We start from the raw sequence: 12,383 nt of genomic DNA on the forward strand, positions 1-12,383 counted from the left end.
GCCGACAGTGCGCCTTATAATCCGGTACGCCTTATATATGGACCAATATTGAACCACAACAGGTCTCACAACTACGGTAAGCAGCCGCCGACTTCATTTCCCCCTGTAGAAGAAGAAGTGCGCGGTGCACGCTGGGTTTTGTGTAAAGACCCCAAAATGGCTCCTATTAAGAGACACGCTTACGACACAGAGTTTAAGCTCAAGGCGATCAGTCAATCAGTAGAACATGGGAATAGAGCAGCAGCGAGAGAATTTAACATGAACGAATCAATGGTGCGGAAGTGGATATATATTGTGATGGCACTAACATTTGATTTACCGTAACAGTATCAGACTGTTTTTTACGTGTTTATTGAATCGAGGAAAAGTTCCCCTCCACTATATGTTATACCTTGCTGTTGTTTAAAGATAAACTGTGTCACGAAAATACCATGTCACTTACTTCACCTCGGGAAAAATAATAAAACAGCTGTTTATTCATTTGGGGAATGAACGGAGTTTTCAGAACGCTGGTTTGTAATCTATTAATAAAGTTTGACTGACCTATCTGACTATTTTGTTGACATTCCCTTTAGCGCAGTTCCATCTAATGGATGCATAACGTAACCCCAGCCTCTACTGTAGCATCTATTCTATGTGCCTTATAATGCGGTGCGCCTTATATATGAAAAAAGTTTTAAAACAGGCCATTCATTGAAGGTGCGCCTTATAATGTGGTGCGCCTTATAGTGCGGAAAATACGGTACTTTCACATAGCAATACATTCTTCACCAGGAACCAGAGCATTTCTGACAGATTTCTATGGCAACACATCAAAACAACAAGAGCTCTTTCTATCTTCTACAAACAAAAACAAGTCTTTGTTTCTGTCATTTGAAACAGTGCTTGTAAGCTCCCGCCAGTTTGAATATTTTTATCTCCTCTCCGTCTCCACACAACACCGTAGGATAAGGAGAAAAGAAAAGTTATCCCTAAAAACAAAGTCTTCACTATAATTTGAACCTCCACAAGTATCTTTGTTGAATCTCTTTCACAGAGCAAACCTTTTTTAAGAAGTAAACCGCAATAAAGATGTAAGGTATGCTTGGATTGCTTAGGCTAGGCTTTATCGTACAGCTATTTTATGAAGACTGCACAATTCCTTTTGAAAAGACTCCTACTTAAGTCCATAATAACATGCAAATTTATGCCGGTCGTGCAGAGGGGCAAGGCTAGTTTACATGTTCAATGTGCATTTAATCCACACTGTGCCACTGACTGCTCAATGTGGCCGTGAAAACCTCCGCTGGGAGACAGAATTGATAGAATTTCAATGATGGTCGCGCCAGACCTGCATAAATGCATGTCTTTATTTGTATCTTGAGTAGTGCATCAGAGGGGAATGTAGATTGTACTGACAAATCATAACGGCTTTTAGACTATGCTTAAAAAGCAGCCCCACTCAACCACAAAAGCAGCGCTTGTCCAGACTCGATGTTGTGAAAGTGATTCTTTGATTGGAAGCCAGCATGTAGGATTAGAATCAGCCTAAGAATATCCAGGATTTTACCTTTTCAACAAAGACCATCCCATAATAACACAGATTGTTTACATCTGGCCTCAACAAGCATCTTTAAAGGAACGGGTCACATGTGGACAGTCTGATGTACTTCAGTTCACACCTGATGTAACAATGTGTCTCAAGTGTCCACTTGTGATCAGATCTTCCCTCTTCACCACATATGAAAACATTTACTGAGGCTCCACGACACACAGCTGCGGCCAAACACTAGGTAAGTAGAGCAGAGCTTTCAATGACAGTTTACTGAAAAATAAAATACATTTAAGACCCCAGATGAAACTTTACATTGAGACAATTTTATGATTCAGATTTGAACAAACATTTCACATCTGTTACAGATGTAAAATGAGATTATGCATAATTTGTAATATTCTGAATGAACTCACTGCTTTTGAATAAGGATGGGTCGGTATTCTTACCTACAGACTTAACAAGAATTAGACACAAAATTCAGACCAACAAAGGTAGTCTGGCTGGCTTGTAGTTTTGCAGCCTCATTAAAAAAAACACAAAAAAAACAAACAACGGTGCACTGTGTATTCTGAGTCCTCTCAATCAGAACTGGCTTTAACTTCATTAGTAATTTGAGCCAACAGAGGCTCACCTGTTGGATGAGAGCACATGAGCCTGTCTTTGCTCCCCATGTTCATGTGTGTGCCTTGTCCACTTTGGACCAATTTTAATAGATACAGAGGACTGTAGACCAGAAACGGACCACAATAGCTGCAGTACTGGAGATCTGGCCCAGTTATCTAATCATCACAATTGTATCTTTTTCAGACTGTCAAATTTGCCCATTTTTCCTCCTTCTAACACATAAACTTTGAGGACAAAATGTTCCGTTCCAGTCTCATACTAATCAGTACCACAATAGAAGGAATATTTAGCCTGATTGTAGCATACAAGACAGACCTGACGTTTTTGGATTGTGTTCCAATGATATCGCTCTCCAAATCCAGCAAATTCTGGTGATTGCGGAGACTCGTCAACCTCTTCAGCCTCAGCATGGCCAAACAGAACTGGGCCCCCATCTCTTCAAGCTCTCTGGTGCTGATCTGGAGTCCCTGGAAGGAACATGCACACCAAAGGTGCAATGGTATCAGAACAAAGCAAGACACAAATATGCACAAATGCTGATATTAGCCTAAACATAGTTATTTTAAATTTTTTGGTGTAGGTAAGTACATCCAAAAAGATTATTTTTTAATGATGTAACATATTTTGTGGTGAAAACCTTTATGTAAAACCATAAAAAGACACATTCATGCAGAGAAAATCTTCCCAGTGAGGGAGCAACCACACACAAAGCTAACCTCTATTTTACCCCCAAAAAACTTCCAAGTTTCTTTTCTCCAGAGGAAAACTGGAAATATCTAAACTTGGCTTGGACACTGGAGTATAAAGCCACAACTCAATAGACAATTGTTCCTGCACATCCTGCCAAATATTTCACAGGGTATAAGAGAGACCTCCTAGAACTGTAAATATACTAGATGTTGACATTAGCAAAATTCAGATGGAAAAAAATCAGCTGGGATGGGAAAAAGATGTAGGCAAAAAAATAAGATGGTAATGATTCCAAAAAGAAAGGAGAAAATATGGGAATTCATCAGAAGAAAATAGAACCAAAGCTCCCCCTGGTGGACATTTAGGATGTTCAAGTGATGCACTCAACAGCCCAGATAAGTTTAGCCAAGATATTAACATTTAAAACATTAATTTTTCTTAGTAAAGCATTAATTGTATTTAAAAATGTAAATTTGCAACAAGCAATTTATTGACTTTTTGACAGTAGAAACTGGACAAAGAAAGTCATCAGTTTATAAGGTTTAACTGATGACCTTATAGTCAGGTCTATTGACCCTTTCTATATAAAAATATCAAATTCATACCTTATATTTGCCCTGATCACAGCCACAGAGTGTGCTTTCCATGGTGTAACTGCGTTTTACTCCAATCTCTCTCCAAACAACAACTCGAGCGGTTGACTCTTTGGAGCGCTCCACAACAAAACTGGAGCTAGCCATACTGAAGGCAGGAGCGATCTGGGACAGGATCTTGGGAAGAGTCTGTAAAATAAACCAATCATTGTTTTAAGCAAAAATAACTGTGCAAAGATTTTAGTGCCTCCTTTAGCCCTTGATTATCTTAATTATTAGCTAGTTATCATTGAAACTGAACATGAACCAAGATGCTGATGCCCATAGAGCTGCACTGTTTTCAGTAAATTAGAGAAATTCAAATTGTAGAAATGGTTTGACAGAAAATTTTAGTGGTTTTGGGATTGAAACTTTTTAAAAACCTTGGTATTTATACCTTAATACAGGTAAAAGGGCAATGCTTGATCATATAAAGGAGACAAGTGAAATATTGGAATTGCTTATCTTAAATAAAAATGAGATGGCCCATACAATTTCTCTGAACTGAGGGACAATTGAATACTACAACACAATATGATTGTGTTCTAGATATGAGCTACATGATAGCAGGTTTAATGGAGAAACAGAGGACAGTAAGAGGTTGGAATCAGTACTTTAACCTTTTGTAGAGTTACAAGCATGTATCTTGTCCTGTGTGCAAGTGTTTGTTTACCCTGTATCCAAGGTCCTCTTGTAAATCGCTCGAGGTTGCACTAATATTGGACTGCCAGACAGTCTCCTTCACGCTGCAGCCGTACATGAATACATTTTTCTTTCTGGAATGACCATGATAATCACAGAAGACCTGTGGATTTATGGACAAAGAGAGGATGAACAGAGGTTCATGATGCATGATGTAACTTCTTCCATAAAATAGTAGAAGTAATAACACTCATGCAAATAAAAAATGAAGAGAGATTGTACTATAAAAATAAACTTTAATTACTGAAAATAAAATAATAATTAGCCTCCTTTTAAACAATCATATTTTGTAAACAAGTCTATACAAAAGATATAAAAATAAAAAATATCTCAAAGTTTCAGACAAGTATAGCACAAAGACCAGCAGAGTGAGTTGTTTGGGATGAATTCATAGATGACTTGTCACTAAGTTTTCTATACACTGTACATTTACGCTACACTGCTCAGTTACACTGTACTGTGTCACTGGACTCAAGAACTGGCAGCATAATTAGGCAGTTAAAGGAAAAAGGACAATGCAAAGTGCAAAATGCCCCAAAGTAATTTAAGTGTAGTTAATTAGAAGTCATACCAGAGGTGCTCTTTGTATGTATGCAAGATACTGCAGCAGGCCCTTTGTATGGTAGATGGTGGGGTGGAGCTCAGGATCGGGGTTCTGCCACTGGCGATTCAAATCCTCTCCACTCAGTGAGCAACGATGACTGCAGCAGAAACGAGATTTTGCAAAGGAAAAGAAGGATACTGAGTGAAGCTGTGGCTATAGAAGAAAGTCACAGCTACCGATTCCTTCCAGTCAAAGTTTAATATGTGCCCTAAACTAGCTATGACCACCGTGCAGGTGCAGTTACATCAGATGAGTGAATACTTTAAAGTTTAAAATGTTACTTTTATTCCATCTCTGTGAACTCACTTTCCGTTAACAACTCCGTCAGGGTTGAGCATGGGGACTATCTTGAAATTGTAGGCCTCTCTCAGGTTCACTGCCAGTGCACTGGTTCCCATGAGGAACTCTAGCGTCCCCTTCATCACCCAACTAGCATTGGTCTCCCCAGGATGGACTCTGGCAGACAGGAAGATAAATGGCCGATTCCCTGGAGTGGGAGAAAAAAATAAAGGTAAAGAATAAACAATTAATCTGAAAATTTGAATGCGCTAATATTACAAAATGCAAATTAATCCAACTATCTATTTTGACCTAAAAGCCTCTTTCCTGCAAAGGGTTACCTAGTTCATACTTTACAGTAACCCATTATGGCCTTGGCACGACAAACAACAGCAAAAGGTGAAAGTTCGCTAGAGTGTGATTAATCTGATTACATTTTTTAATCGATTGATAGCACTAGATTAAACAAATGTAGAGGACAATGGAATAAAGACCATACCAATAAACCTCTGATGTGACGGTCACTTCAAACGAGGAAAAAAAAAAACTCTAGTTTTTACCATCTTGCAATCATTTACGTAGAATATTCTATGATCAAGAGTTCTATAACTAAATAAACAAGCGCGTGGTATTTAACTAGTGGATGTTTGCAGTCATCACCTTTATAAACATGTTTGTTTGCCTGCTAAGATTGGCCAACATACACATGGTGCCATAAATAAGATGTCATGTGGCATTTTTTTTTATGACAATTTATTGCTCCGAGGTCTACAACAGATCTAGATAAATAACAGCTAACATAAGCAAAGTAAGATTTGCAAAATAAAAAAACAAAAGAGGTACAGAATGAACACGTATATAAGGCAATGGCATGAGGAGGAATAAAATGCAAATAAAATTTTTCTCACAATTAAATAAAAATGTTAAATTAATAAACTGAATTTATATTGTGCTTTCACAGTCTTGTTTTAAGGAGACCATATTCAATCAAATTTTTATCCTCCAGCAGCCAAAAGACAATCTGTGTTGCACTTAAATTAGGTGAAGTAAGACTGGACTTATGACAGCAACAGATGGCATTATATGTTACATATTACATTATAGACTATTCAATTGGACATCGGTTTTGTTTCACTGATTATTTATAGCAGCAATCACCATGGTTGTTCCGTCTTGTAAAAAAGATACCAAAGTTTTTTGAATTTGGTGTATAAACAGTAAAGGACTCAGAACTCAACAATGTCAATCATTGAACTTAGATTTCAGTTTACTTTTTAAAGTATAGTATAACTAAACCTTGCTTATTGTTCAGTAAATAACGAGACATGGGCAATATACCAGAACTCATTCACTTACTGAACTGACAGATATGATCACTGGATTTGGACTCTGGCATGGCAGTGATGGTGAGAAGTGGACAGGTGTTTCCGCTAAGGGTTTCACACAGAACATCCTGCCTCAAGTAGATCTGAGGAGTCCTCATATCCTCCAGTTTGGACAGGTGCATCTGTAAGAGGTAAAAAATTTAAGTCCTTAGTTCTCTCTTTCTAAAAAATGTATGAATTTACTCTATAACTCTGATTTAATCTGGCTTTCTGAAATGTGTTCTTGCACCATTGTATCAAATTTGACTCACTCAGCTATGAAACTCTACTAAGTTGCTGAATATAGTTTAGAACATTGAATGCTGTACAAACTTATAATGGAAAGGACAAAATAGTTTGAAACTTCATCCAGAATTTACTCTGTTGAAGTATCAAATATTTAACAACATGAGCATAAAGTGGTACTAGCTGTTAGAACACATCAAAAAAATTCCAAAACAATATACTTATGTTCATATTTCTCATGCAAAGTGTATGTTGACAAGCAAAACATTTAGTTGTGAGACTACAAGTGGAACTGACGTAGTACCTTGAGTGTGGAGTATGTGTAAGGGTAATGATAGGCAAAGTAGCAGACATCCTCTTTATGGATGAAGTTTACGCTGAAGGTCAGCGTATAATATGATTTTCCTTTTTGTCCCCCAGTTGCAACAGAACTTCTTGCAAAGTGATTCCTGTGAATATAAACATTTTAGTTGAACAGTACAAAGGAAATCAATCTAAGAAAAACTCGAAGCAGGTAATTTATTCTGTAAAGTTATGTTGCATATTCCTGCAATAAAACAAATCATTGACTAAGTCCACTAAAAGCATCACTTTCAGATTTGGAAGATTAAGTGAGGTCAGTATAGAACAGAGTACTTTAACATCTAGACAGTAAAAAATCTCCAACATCATACATGACTGTTCTTTCTAAAACACTAGTGAAGATGGAGTGACGCAGTAATACGCTTTCTAAAAGAGGCCTTTTAAAAAATGGCTGAGCACTAAGTCTGTTATTACGAGCTCATAATTTTTATTAATGCAGCAAGTATAAAATATAATATAGTCAAGTGTGTGCTCCACGGCTCAATGAAGTGTGCTACATTAAAGTATAAAACTGCTGTGGTGTTATGGAACTCTAGCACTAATTGCAAAGTTTCTTTAATGGCTTCTTAAAAAAAATTCTCTGCATGTCCATTACAAATTGTTGATTTCACCTACTTATAATAACAAATGTCTGTTCCTGTCCTGACCCAGTGAGGCTTTCCACTGATGGCCTCCTGGACAGAGTACATCAATGGTTGCATGCCTGTACACAGAGACATGTTTAAACAGAGTTATGCAGAAAGTTACACTACACCATTTGTTTGTTTTCCTTCAGATGATGCTTCATGTCTCACCATAGTTAAACTGGCTGTTTGACTTCTCACAGTTGATGATGTTGAAGCGGTACGCAGTCCCGACTCGCATGCCACTCACTTCAAAGTAAAACCACTGATGGTAGTGATTACTGTTGATATCCGCATTCAGAACAAGATCGTACTCATATCTGGAGAAAATAAAAAAGCAGAGACAATAAATATGAACCTAAATATCAACTACGAGAAAAAATACCACATAATTCATTATATCACGTGTATTTATACAAAATATGTAAAAGAAAATGTACAAGGGGACATACAGTCAAGCCCAAAATTATGCATCCTACGTCAAGGTTTAGATTCAAATTTATTTTTCATTTAACCAAGAAGCTTCTGATACCTTCCTCAATCAAAAAACAAACTTTACTGTTTTAATTAAAACCACTCTTAAAACAACTTATCTTTGGTAATGAGCCCTGTCCCATTTGAAAGGCACAGAAATATTTAGTTCTCTCCACAGGTTTGCCATTAGATTTCAGTCTGGATTCTAGCCACTCCAAAACATTAAAATCACTTCCAGTTGAAAAAACATGCTTCTAACCCTGAAAGATTACTATACACATACACCTGGCAGGGATGTGAATACTTTTGGACATGCCTGTACCTTGTGTAAGTTTGTAAGAGTACACTGCTAATATTTTTCATTAATAGACAACTCACTTCCTAACTTGAATGGCTTTCCTGAGGTTTCCTGACTCAAACTGAGAGTTGAACTTCAGTGATTCGCTGTTTTCTTCAATCATAGGACTGAAACAAAAATGATGAACAATTTCTTAATGCATAGAAAATGGTCGCAAAATGAAAAATTGCTCTCTCTGATAACAATTCCATATAAACACTTAGACACTGGACAGAAATCTATTGAACTCTTTCACCTAAGAAAAAACCTTTAGCAGCCGTGTAATAACTCACCTGGCATGATCAATGTCGTAAACTACTTTATCTAGGATATCATTAGGATGAATCAGCCGCTCAATGTCTTGAAATATTTTGGACCTACAGACAAAGAAAGAACCACTTGCGTTATTACAAGATAAAGATATTTTAAATTTAACACTCAAGCTCAAGAAATAAAAAATATTTTGGTAATCATGTAATGGATTGACTTTTCTAGTAAACATTTCTTTTAGCCACTATTGCAGTTGTCTCACCTTTGTACACCATAAATTCTATCCAGAAGAGGCTCCTTTAACATTGGAGCTACATGTCCAAAGTAATCTGGGTAAGCCACTTCAGCGTACTGTGGGACTGACTGTGTCCCCTTCACCATCTCCACATAAAGGTCAGGGTCATGCAGTGGCAGGAGTTGAGCAGTGTCTGGCACCTCCAGCAGCGGAGCATCACCTCCTTCGTCTTCAGTACCTTCTGACCCACAATCTGAACCCACGTTGCTACCTCCTCCACCTGTGCGACGTACTGGGAAACCCCCAAGGAGCAAAGGTGGTTGGACGTGTCTCAAGTTGTTAACTGGAGAGCCTTCGTGTTTGACCTTCTCAGAACCAGCTTCTGCATTCTGATTCCCTTTGTCCTCAAGAGAGACACCCTCCAGTGGATGGGATAGTTCCTGCTCTATCATGTGACCTTGAGAGAGAGACCTTGAGAAGGAGGGTGGAGCGGTGCGTCTATCTGGGGTTGGAATGTTGATACCCTCTTGTTGATCTTTGTTCTTACTGAGGTGGATTGTGTCCAGGTCCAGAGGAGTTTGAGAACTAGTGAGGGAGGGAGACGACAGAGTCTGATGTTCTTTGACAGAGGTGCAAACGTTCTGAGAATCTGGTATTTGCTTTGGAGACGGGGTTTGAGCTGTGGGCACTTCAGCTGGCCGACTGAACCGAGCAGACGATGATGAGAAGAGATATGTTGACGAAGATGTTGTAGAGGCGCTCTTTGAAAAGTCAAAGCTATAACCCTGTAAAAGATGAAAAAAGCTTTTTTTTCAGACTGTTGCACAGCTACAGTTGGTTGAATTTGCACCAACTTCAGTGCTGCACAAATAAAATTTTGGTGTCAACTATTTTTAGGCTTTCTATTATCATCTGAGTGTAGAGTTTATGAGCCATGTAGCTGTGACAGCTTGGGTGTGAATCTTTTAAAATTACAGTTAAAACAGACAACTGTAACATTTTAGCCAACTAGTCCAACACAAACTAAATTAAATTTATATTGTGAGAAAAAAAAATATTGTAAAAAAATATTTAAAATAGCTTGTCACCTTCACCTATGAATTATCATACTGTTGTTTGTGCATTTCTACAAATGGCATTTAAATGTTTTATGAAGGGAGAAAAGTTGATTAGGTATTTTTGAAACTTTTTATGTCAGCTTGACTGTCAATGGTGTAGCTATATAGATGTAAAAAAGAAAACTATGCAAATGCCTGATTTTAAAAAAAGACATTGGTATGCTGTGGATAATTCAGATTATAATTTAATTCTAAATGTATGTTAAGTGCATAATTTTATGCACTCAACGTGATTCTTGATGTATAACAAAATTAGTTTTCTTCTTGTCCTACACTGTTAACATGTTTAATCATGTAGAAGATTAAAAATTTAGATCCTAAAAATAGACTATGCCCACCTGAAAGTCTTCAGAAAGCTCCGAGAAAAACTTCTGATAGACCTTCAGCTCCTCAAATGGACGTCCAATGTTCCTATCGGGATGTAGCTTGTTGAGATCTGTTTCTATGTCATCATTCTGATTGAGAGGAGACAGCAAATTATACCAGAAACACAATACAAATGGAAACAAACATAGTTGAAGAAGACAGTCGAATGTTTATTTATTAAATTTAACTGAAGTGACTGCCTTCTGCTGGAAACTAAAGGAATTGCAAATACAGGGAGTGGAACGTAATTTAAGTTTGGACATCAAAAAGCTATTTTAGTTAAATTAGCATGAAAAACAAAATGAAAAAATGAGACACTTAACCATTAAAATAATAATAGAAATAATATATCAGGTTGTCATATCAAACTTTGTATATGAATTTAAAACGGGGTATTACCAGATTGCATTGATCCTTATCTTCTTCGTTGTCAGTGTCTGTCTCTCCCTCAGCCTCCTCGTTATCATCGCTTTCATCCACATCATCCACTGTGCAAAAACATATAGACACACATTTATTTTTGTTCTTTGTCCAAGCAAGTGTTTAACCAGTTTAATGTAAAAATAGTTACTTGCAAAAAGACAAAAATTTTGCCTTTTTTTTTTTATAATACAAACTCCATCTTCAATACATTTTGACGGTTTTAGACCACGATAAAGTAAAGCAAAAATGTGATGTGGAAGGGAAATGGAAACATTTTCACAAATAAAAATCTGAGAAGTGTGGCATACATTTGTATTTAATATGACTGTTGTGCCATCCTCTTTCCATTTTCAGATGAATTGACTCCTATGCGAGATGTTGAAAATTTGAGATATCTTGATGCAGGTTGTTTACTAATAGGAAGTATTATGTAAAATCGACTTTGAGGTTTACGTCATGTTATAATGTTATTTCCTCATTCAAAACAATACCTGGAATGTTGCTTTGATTCTTTCATGCATGTCTGAGAAATCCTTTAATCTCCCCCGACAACCAGTCAGGGTACCTAAACGCTTGCTCTCACCAAGCACTGCCTTTTCCACTGAGCTCCTACTCAGAGCTGCAGTCTCCAGCTGAGCGTATCCCATTCAGCTCCTCAAGACTAGTGGCAGCAGCAATAAGCAAACAACTGAAGGAGCTGCGAGTCTGCTGAGCTCATAAGAACTACTTCTCAGTGCAACACTCCTATGTTTTTAAAGGCTTACTGGACAAAAGTCGTTGAAGAAAGGCCAGAGTTGTAAAGAGCTGGAGCTTTTTAAAAAGACAGTGCTCCTAAACTATGTTAAGTATAGTTAAAATTTTTACATGATTGTGCTATAAAGTGGTACCTTTAATATTCTCTAAAAAGAGAAAGACAAATACAAATAAATGCTACAATCAATTTTTTTATTTCTAAAAAAAAAAAAAAAAATCATGAAAAACCGGCATCATTTTCCTTAAACATCACTGAGCAATTTTATAAAATCACAGTAGTATGTACATACCCTGTTTTAAAAGCCTGCTACTATGATGGTTTTTTTTTTTTTTTTTTTACTGAAAAGGGACATCTTGTGCCACAGATTCAAAAGCTACTTGAATCGGTGGCACAACTGCTCCGTAGGTTAAGTGTTTTTGTTGCATTAAATACTAAGTTTGGTATTTTGCAAATTGTTTAAAGCCCTAAGAATATTGATAATCTGAGCACCCTAAACTGCAAATCCATATAATGTGAATACGTTGTGTAACCTCACCCCCAGAAAGCTGGCTGTACAGCTGGTCCACAGCCCCATCAGGAGGGACCTGAGGCAGCTGAAAGTGGAAGGCTGAGTTGATAGTGGGCACAGGTAGGCGATTCTTAGGAAAACACTTTCTCATGATGAGGCTTGAAGTGTTGATCAGAGGATCCAGTGTCCGCACGGGTAGACACTCCTGAAAAACAAATACAGAAAGCACAGCAGAGT

General features: G+C 37.3%; 1 protein-coding gene across 4 annotated transcripts in view; it reads right to left on the bottom strand.

Moving 5' to 3' along the window:
• The window catches only part of agtpbp1 (ATP/GTP binding protein 1), a 41,947-nt gene that overhangs the window by 15,076 nt on the left and 14,488 nt on the right, over window positions 1–12,383 (bottom strand). For 3 of the 4 annotated variants that reach the window (XM_023343293.1, XM_023343292.1, XM_023343295.1), the window contains 15 exons: window positions 12,174–12,351; window positions 10,861–10,949; window positions 10,434–10,550; window positions 9,005–9,762; window positions 8,766–8,849; window positions 8,514–8,600; window positions 7,833–7,981; window positions 7,654–7,741; window positions 6,980–7,124; window positions 6,422–6,572; window positions 5,093–5,273; window positions 4,754–4,883; window positions 4,154–4,285; window positions 3,454–3,630; window positions 2,474–2,625 (listed from right to left, as the gene is read on the bottom strand). In XM_023343293.1, the coding sequence (XP_023199061.1) occupies window positions 2,474–2,625; window positions 3,454–3,630; window positions 4,154–4,285; window positions 4,754–4,883; window positions 5,093–5,273; window positions 6,422–6,572; window positions 6,980–7,124; window positions 7,654–7,741; window positions 7,833–7,981; window positions 8,514–8,600; window positions 8,766–8,849; window positions 9,005–9,762; window positions 10,434–10,550; window positions 10,861–10,949; window positions 12,174–12,351 (2,618 nt within the window). The remainder of the gene's footprint in view (window positions 1–2,473; window positions 2,626–3,453; window positions 3,631–4,153; window positions 4,286–4,753; window positions 4,884–5,092; window positions 5,274–6,421; window positions 6,573–6,979; window positions 7,125–7,653; window positions 7,742–7,832; window positions 7,982–8,513; window positions 8,601–8,765; window positions 8,850–9,004; window positions 9,763–10,433; window positions 10,551–10,860; window positions 10,950–12,173; window positions 12,352–12,383) is intronic. The other variant, XM_023343294.1, reaches the window with a different exon arrangement.

The sequence above is a fragment of the Xiphophorus maculatus genome, chromosome 12 (genome assembly GCF_002775205.1).
Source record: "Xiphophorus maculatus strain JP 163 A chromosome 12, X_maculatus-5.0-male, whole genome shotgun sequence".
NCBI lineage: Eukaryota > Metazoa > Chordata > Actinopteri > Cyprinodontiformes > Poeciliidae > Xiphophorus > Xiphophorus maculatus.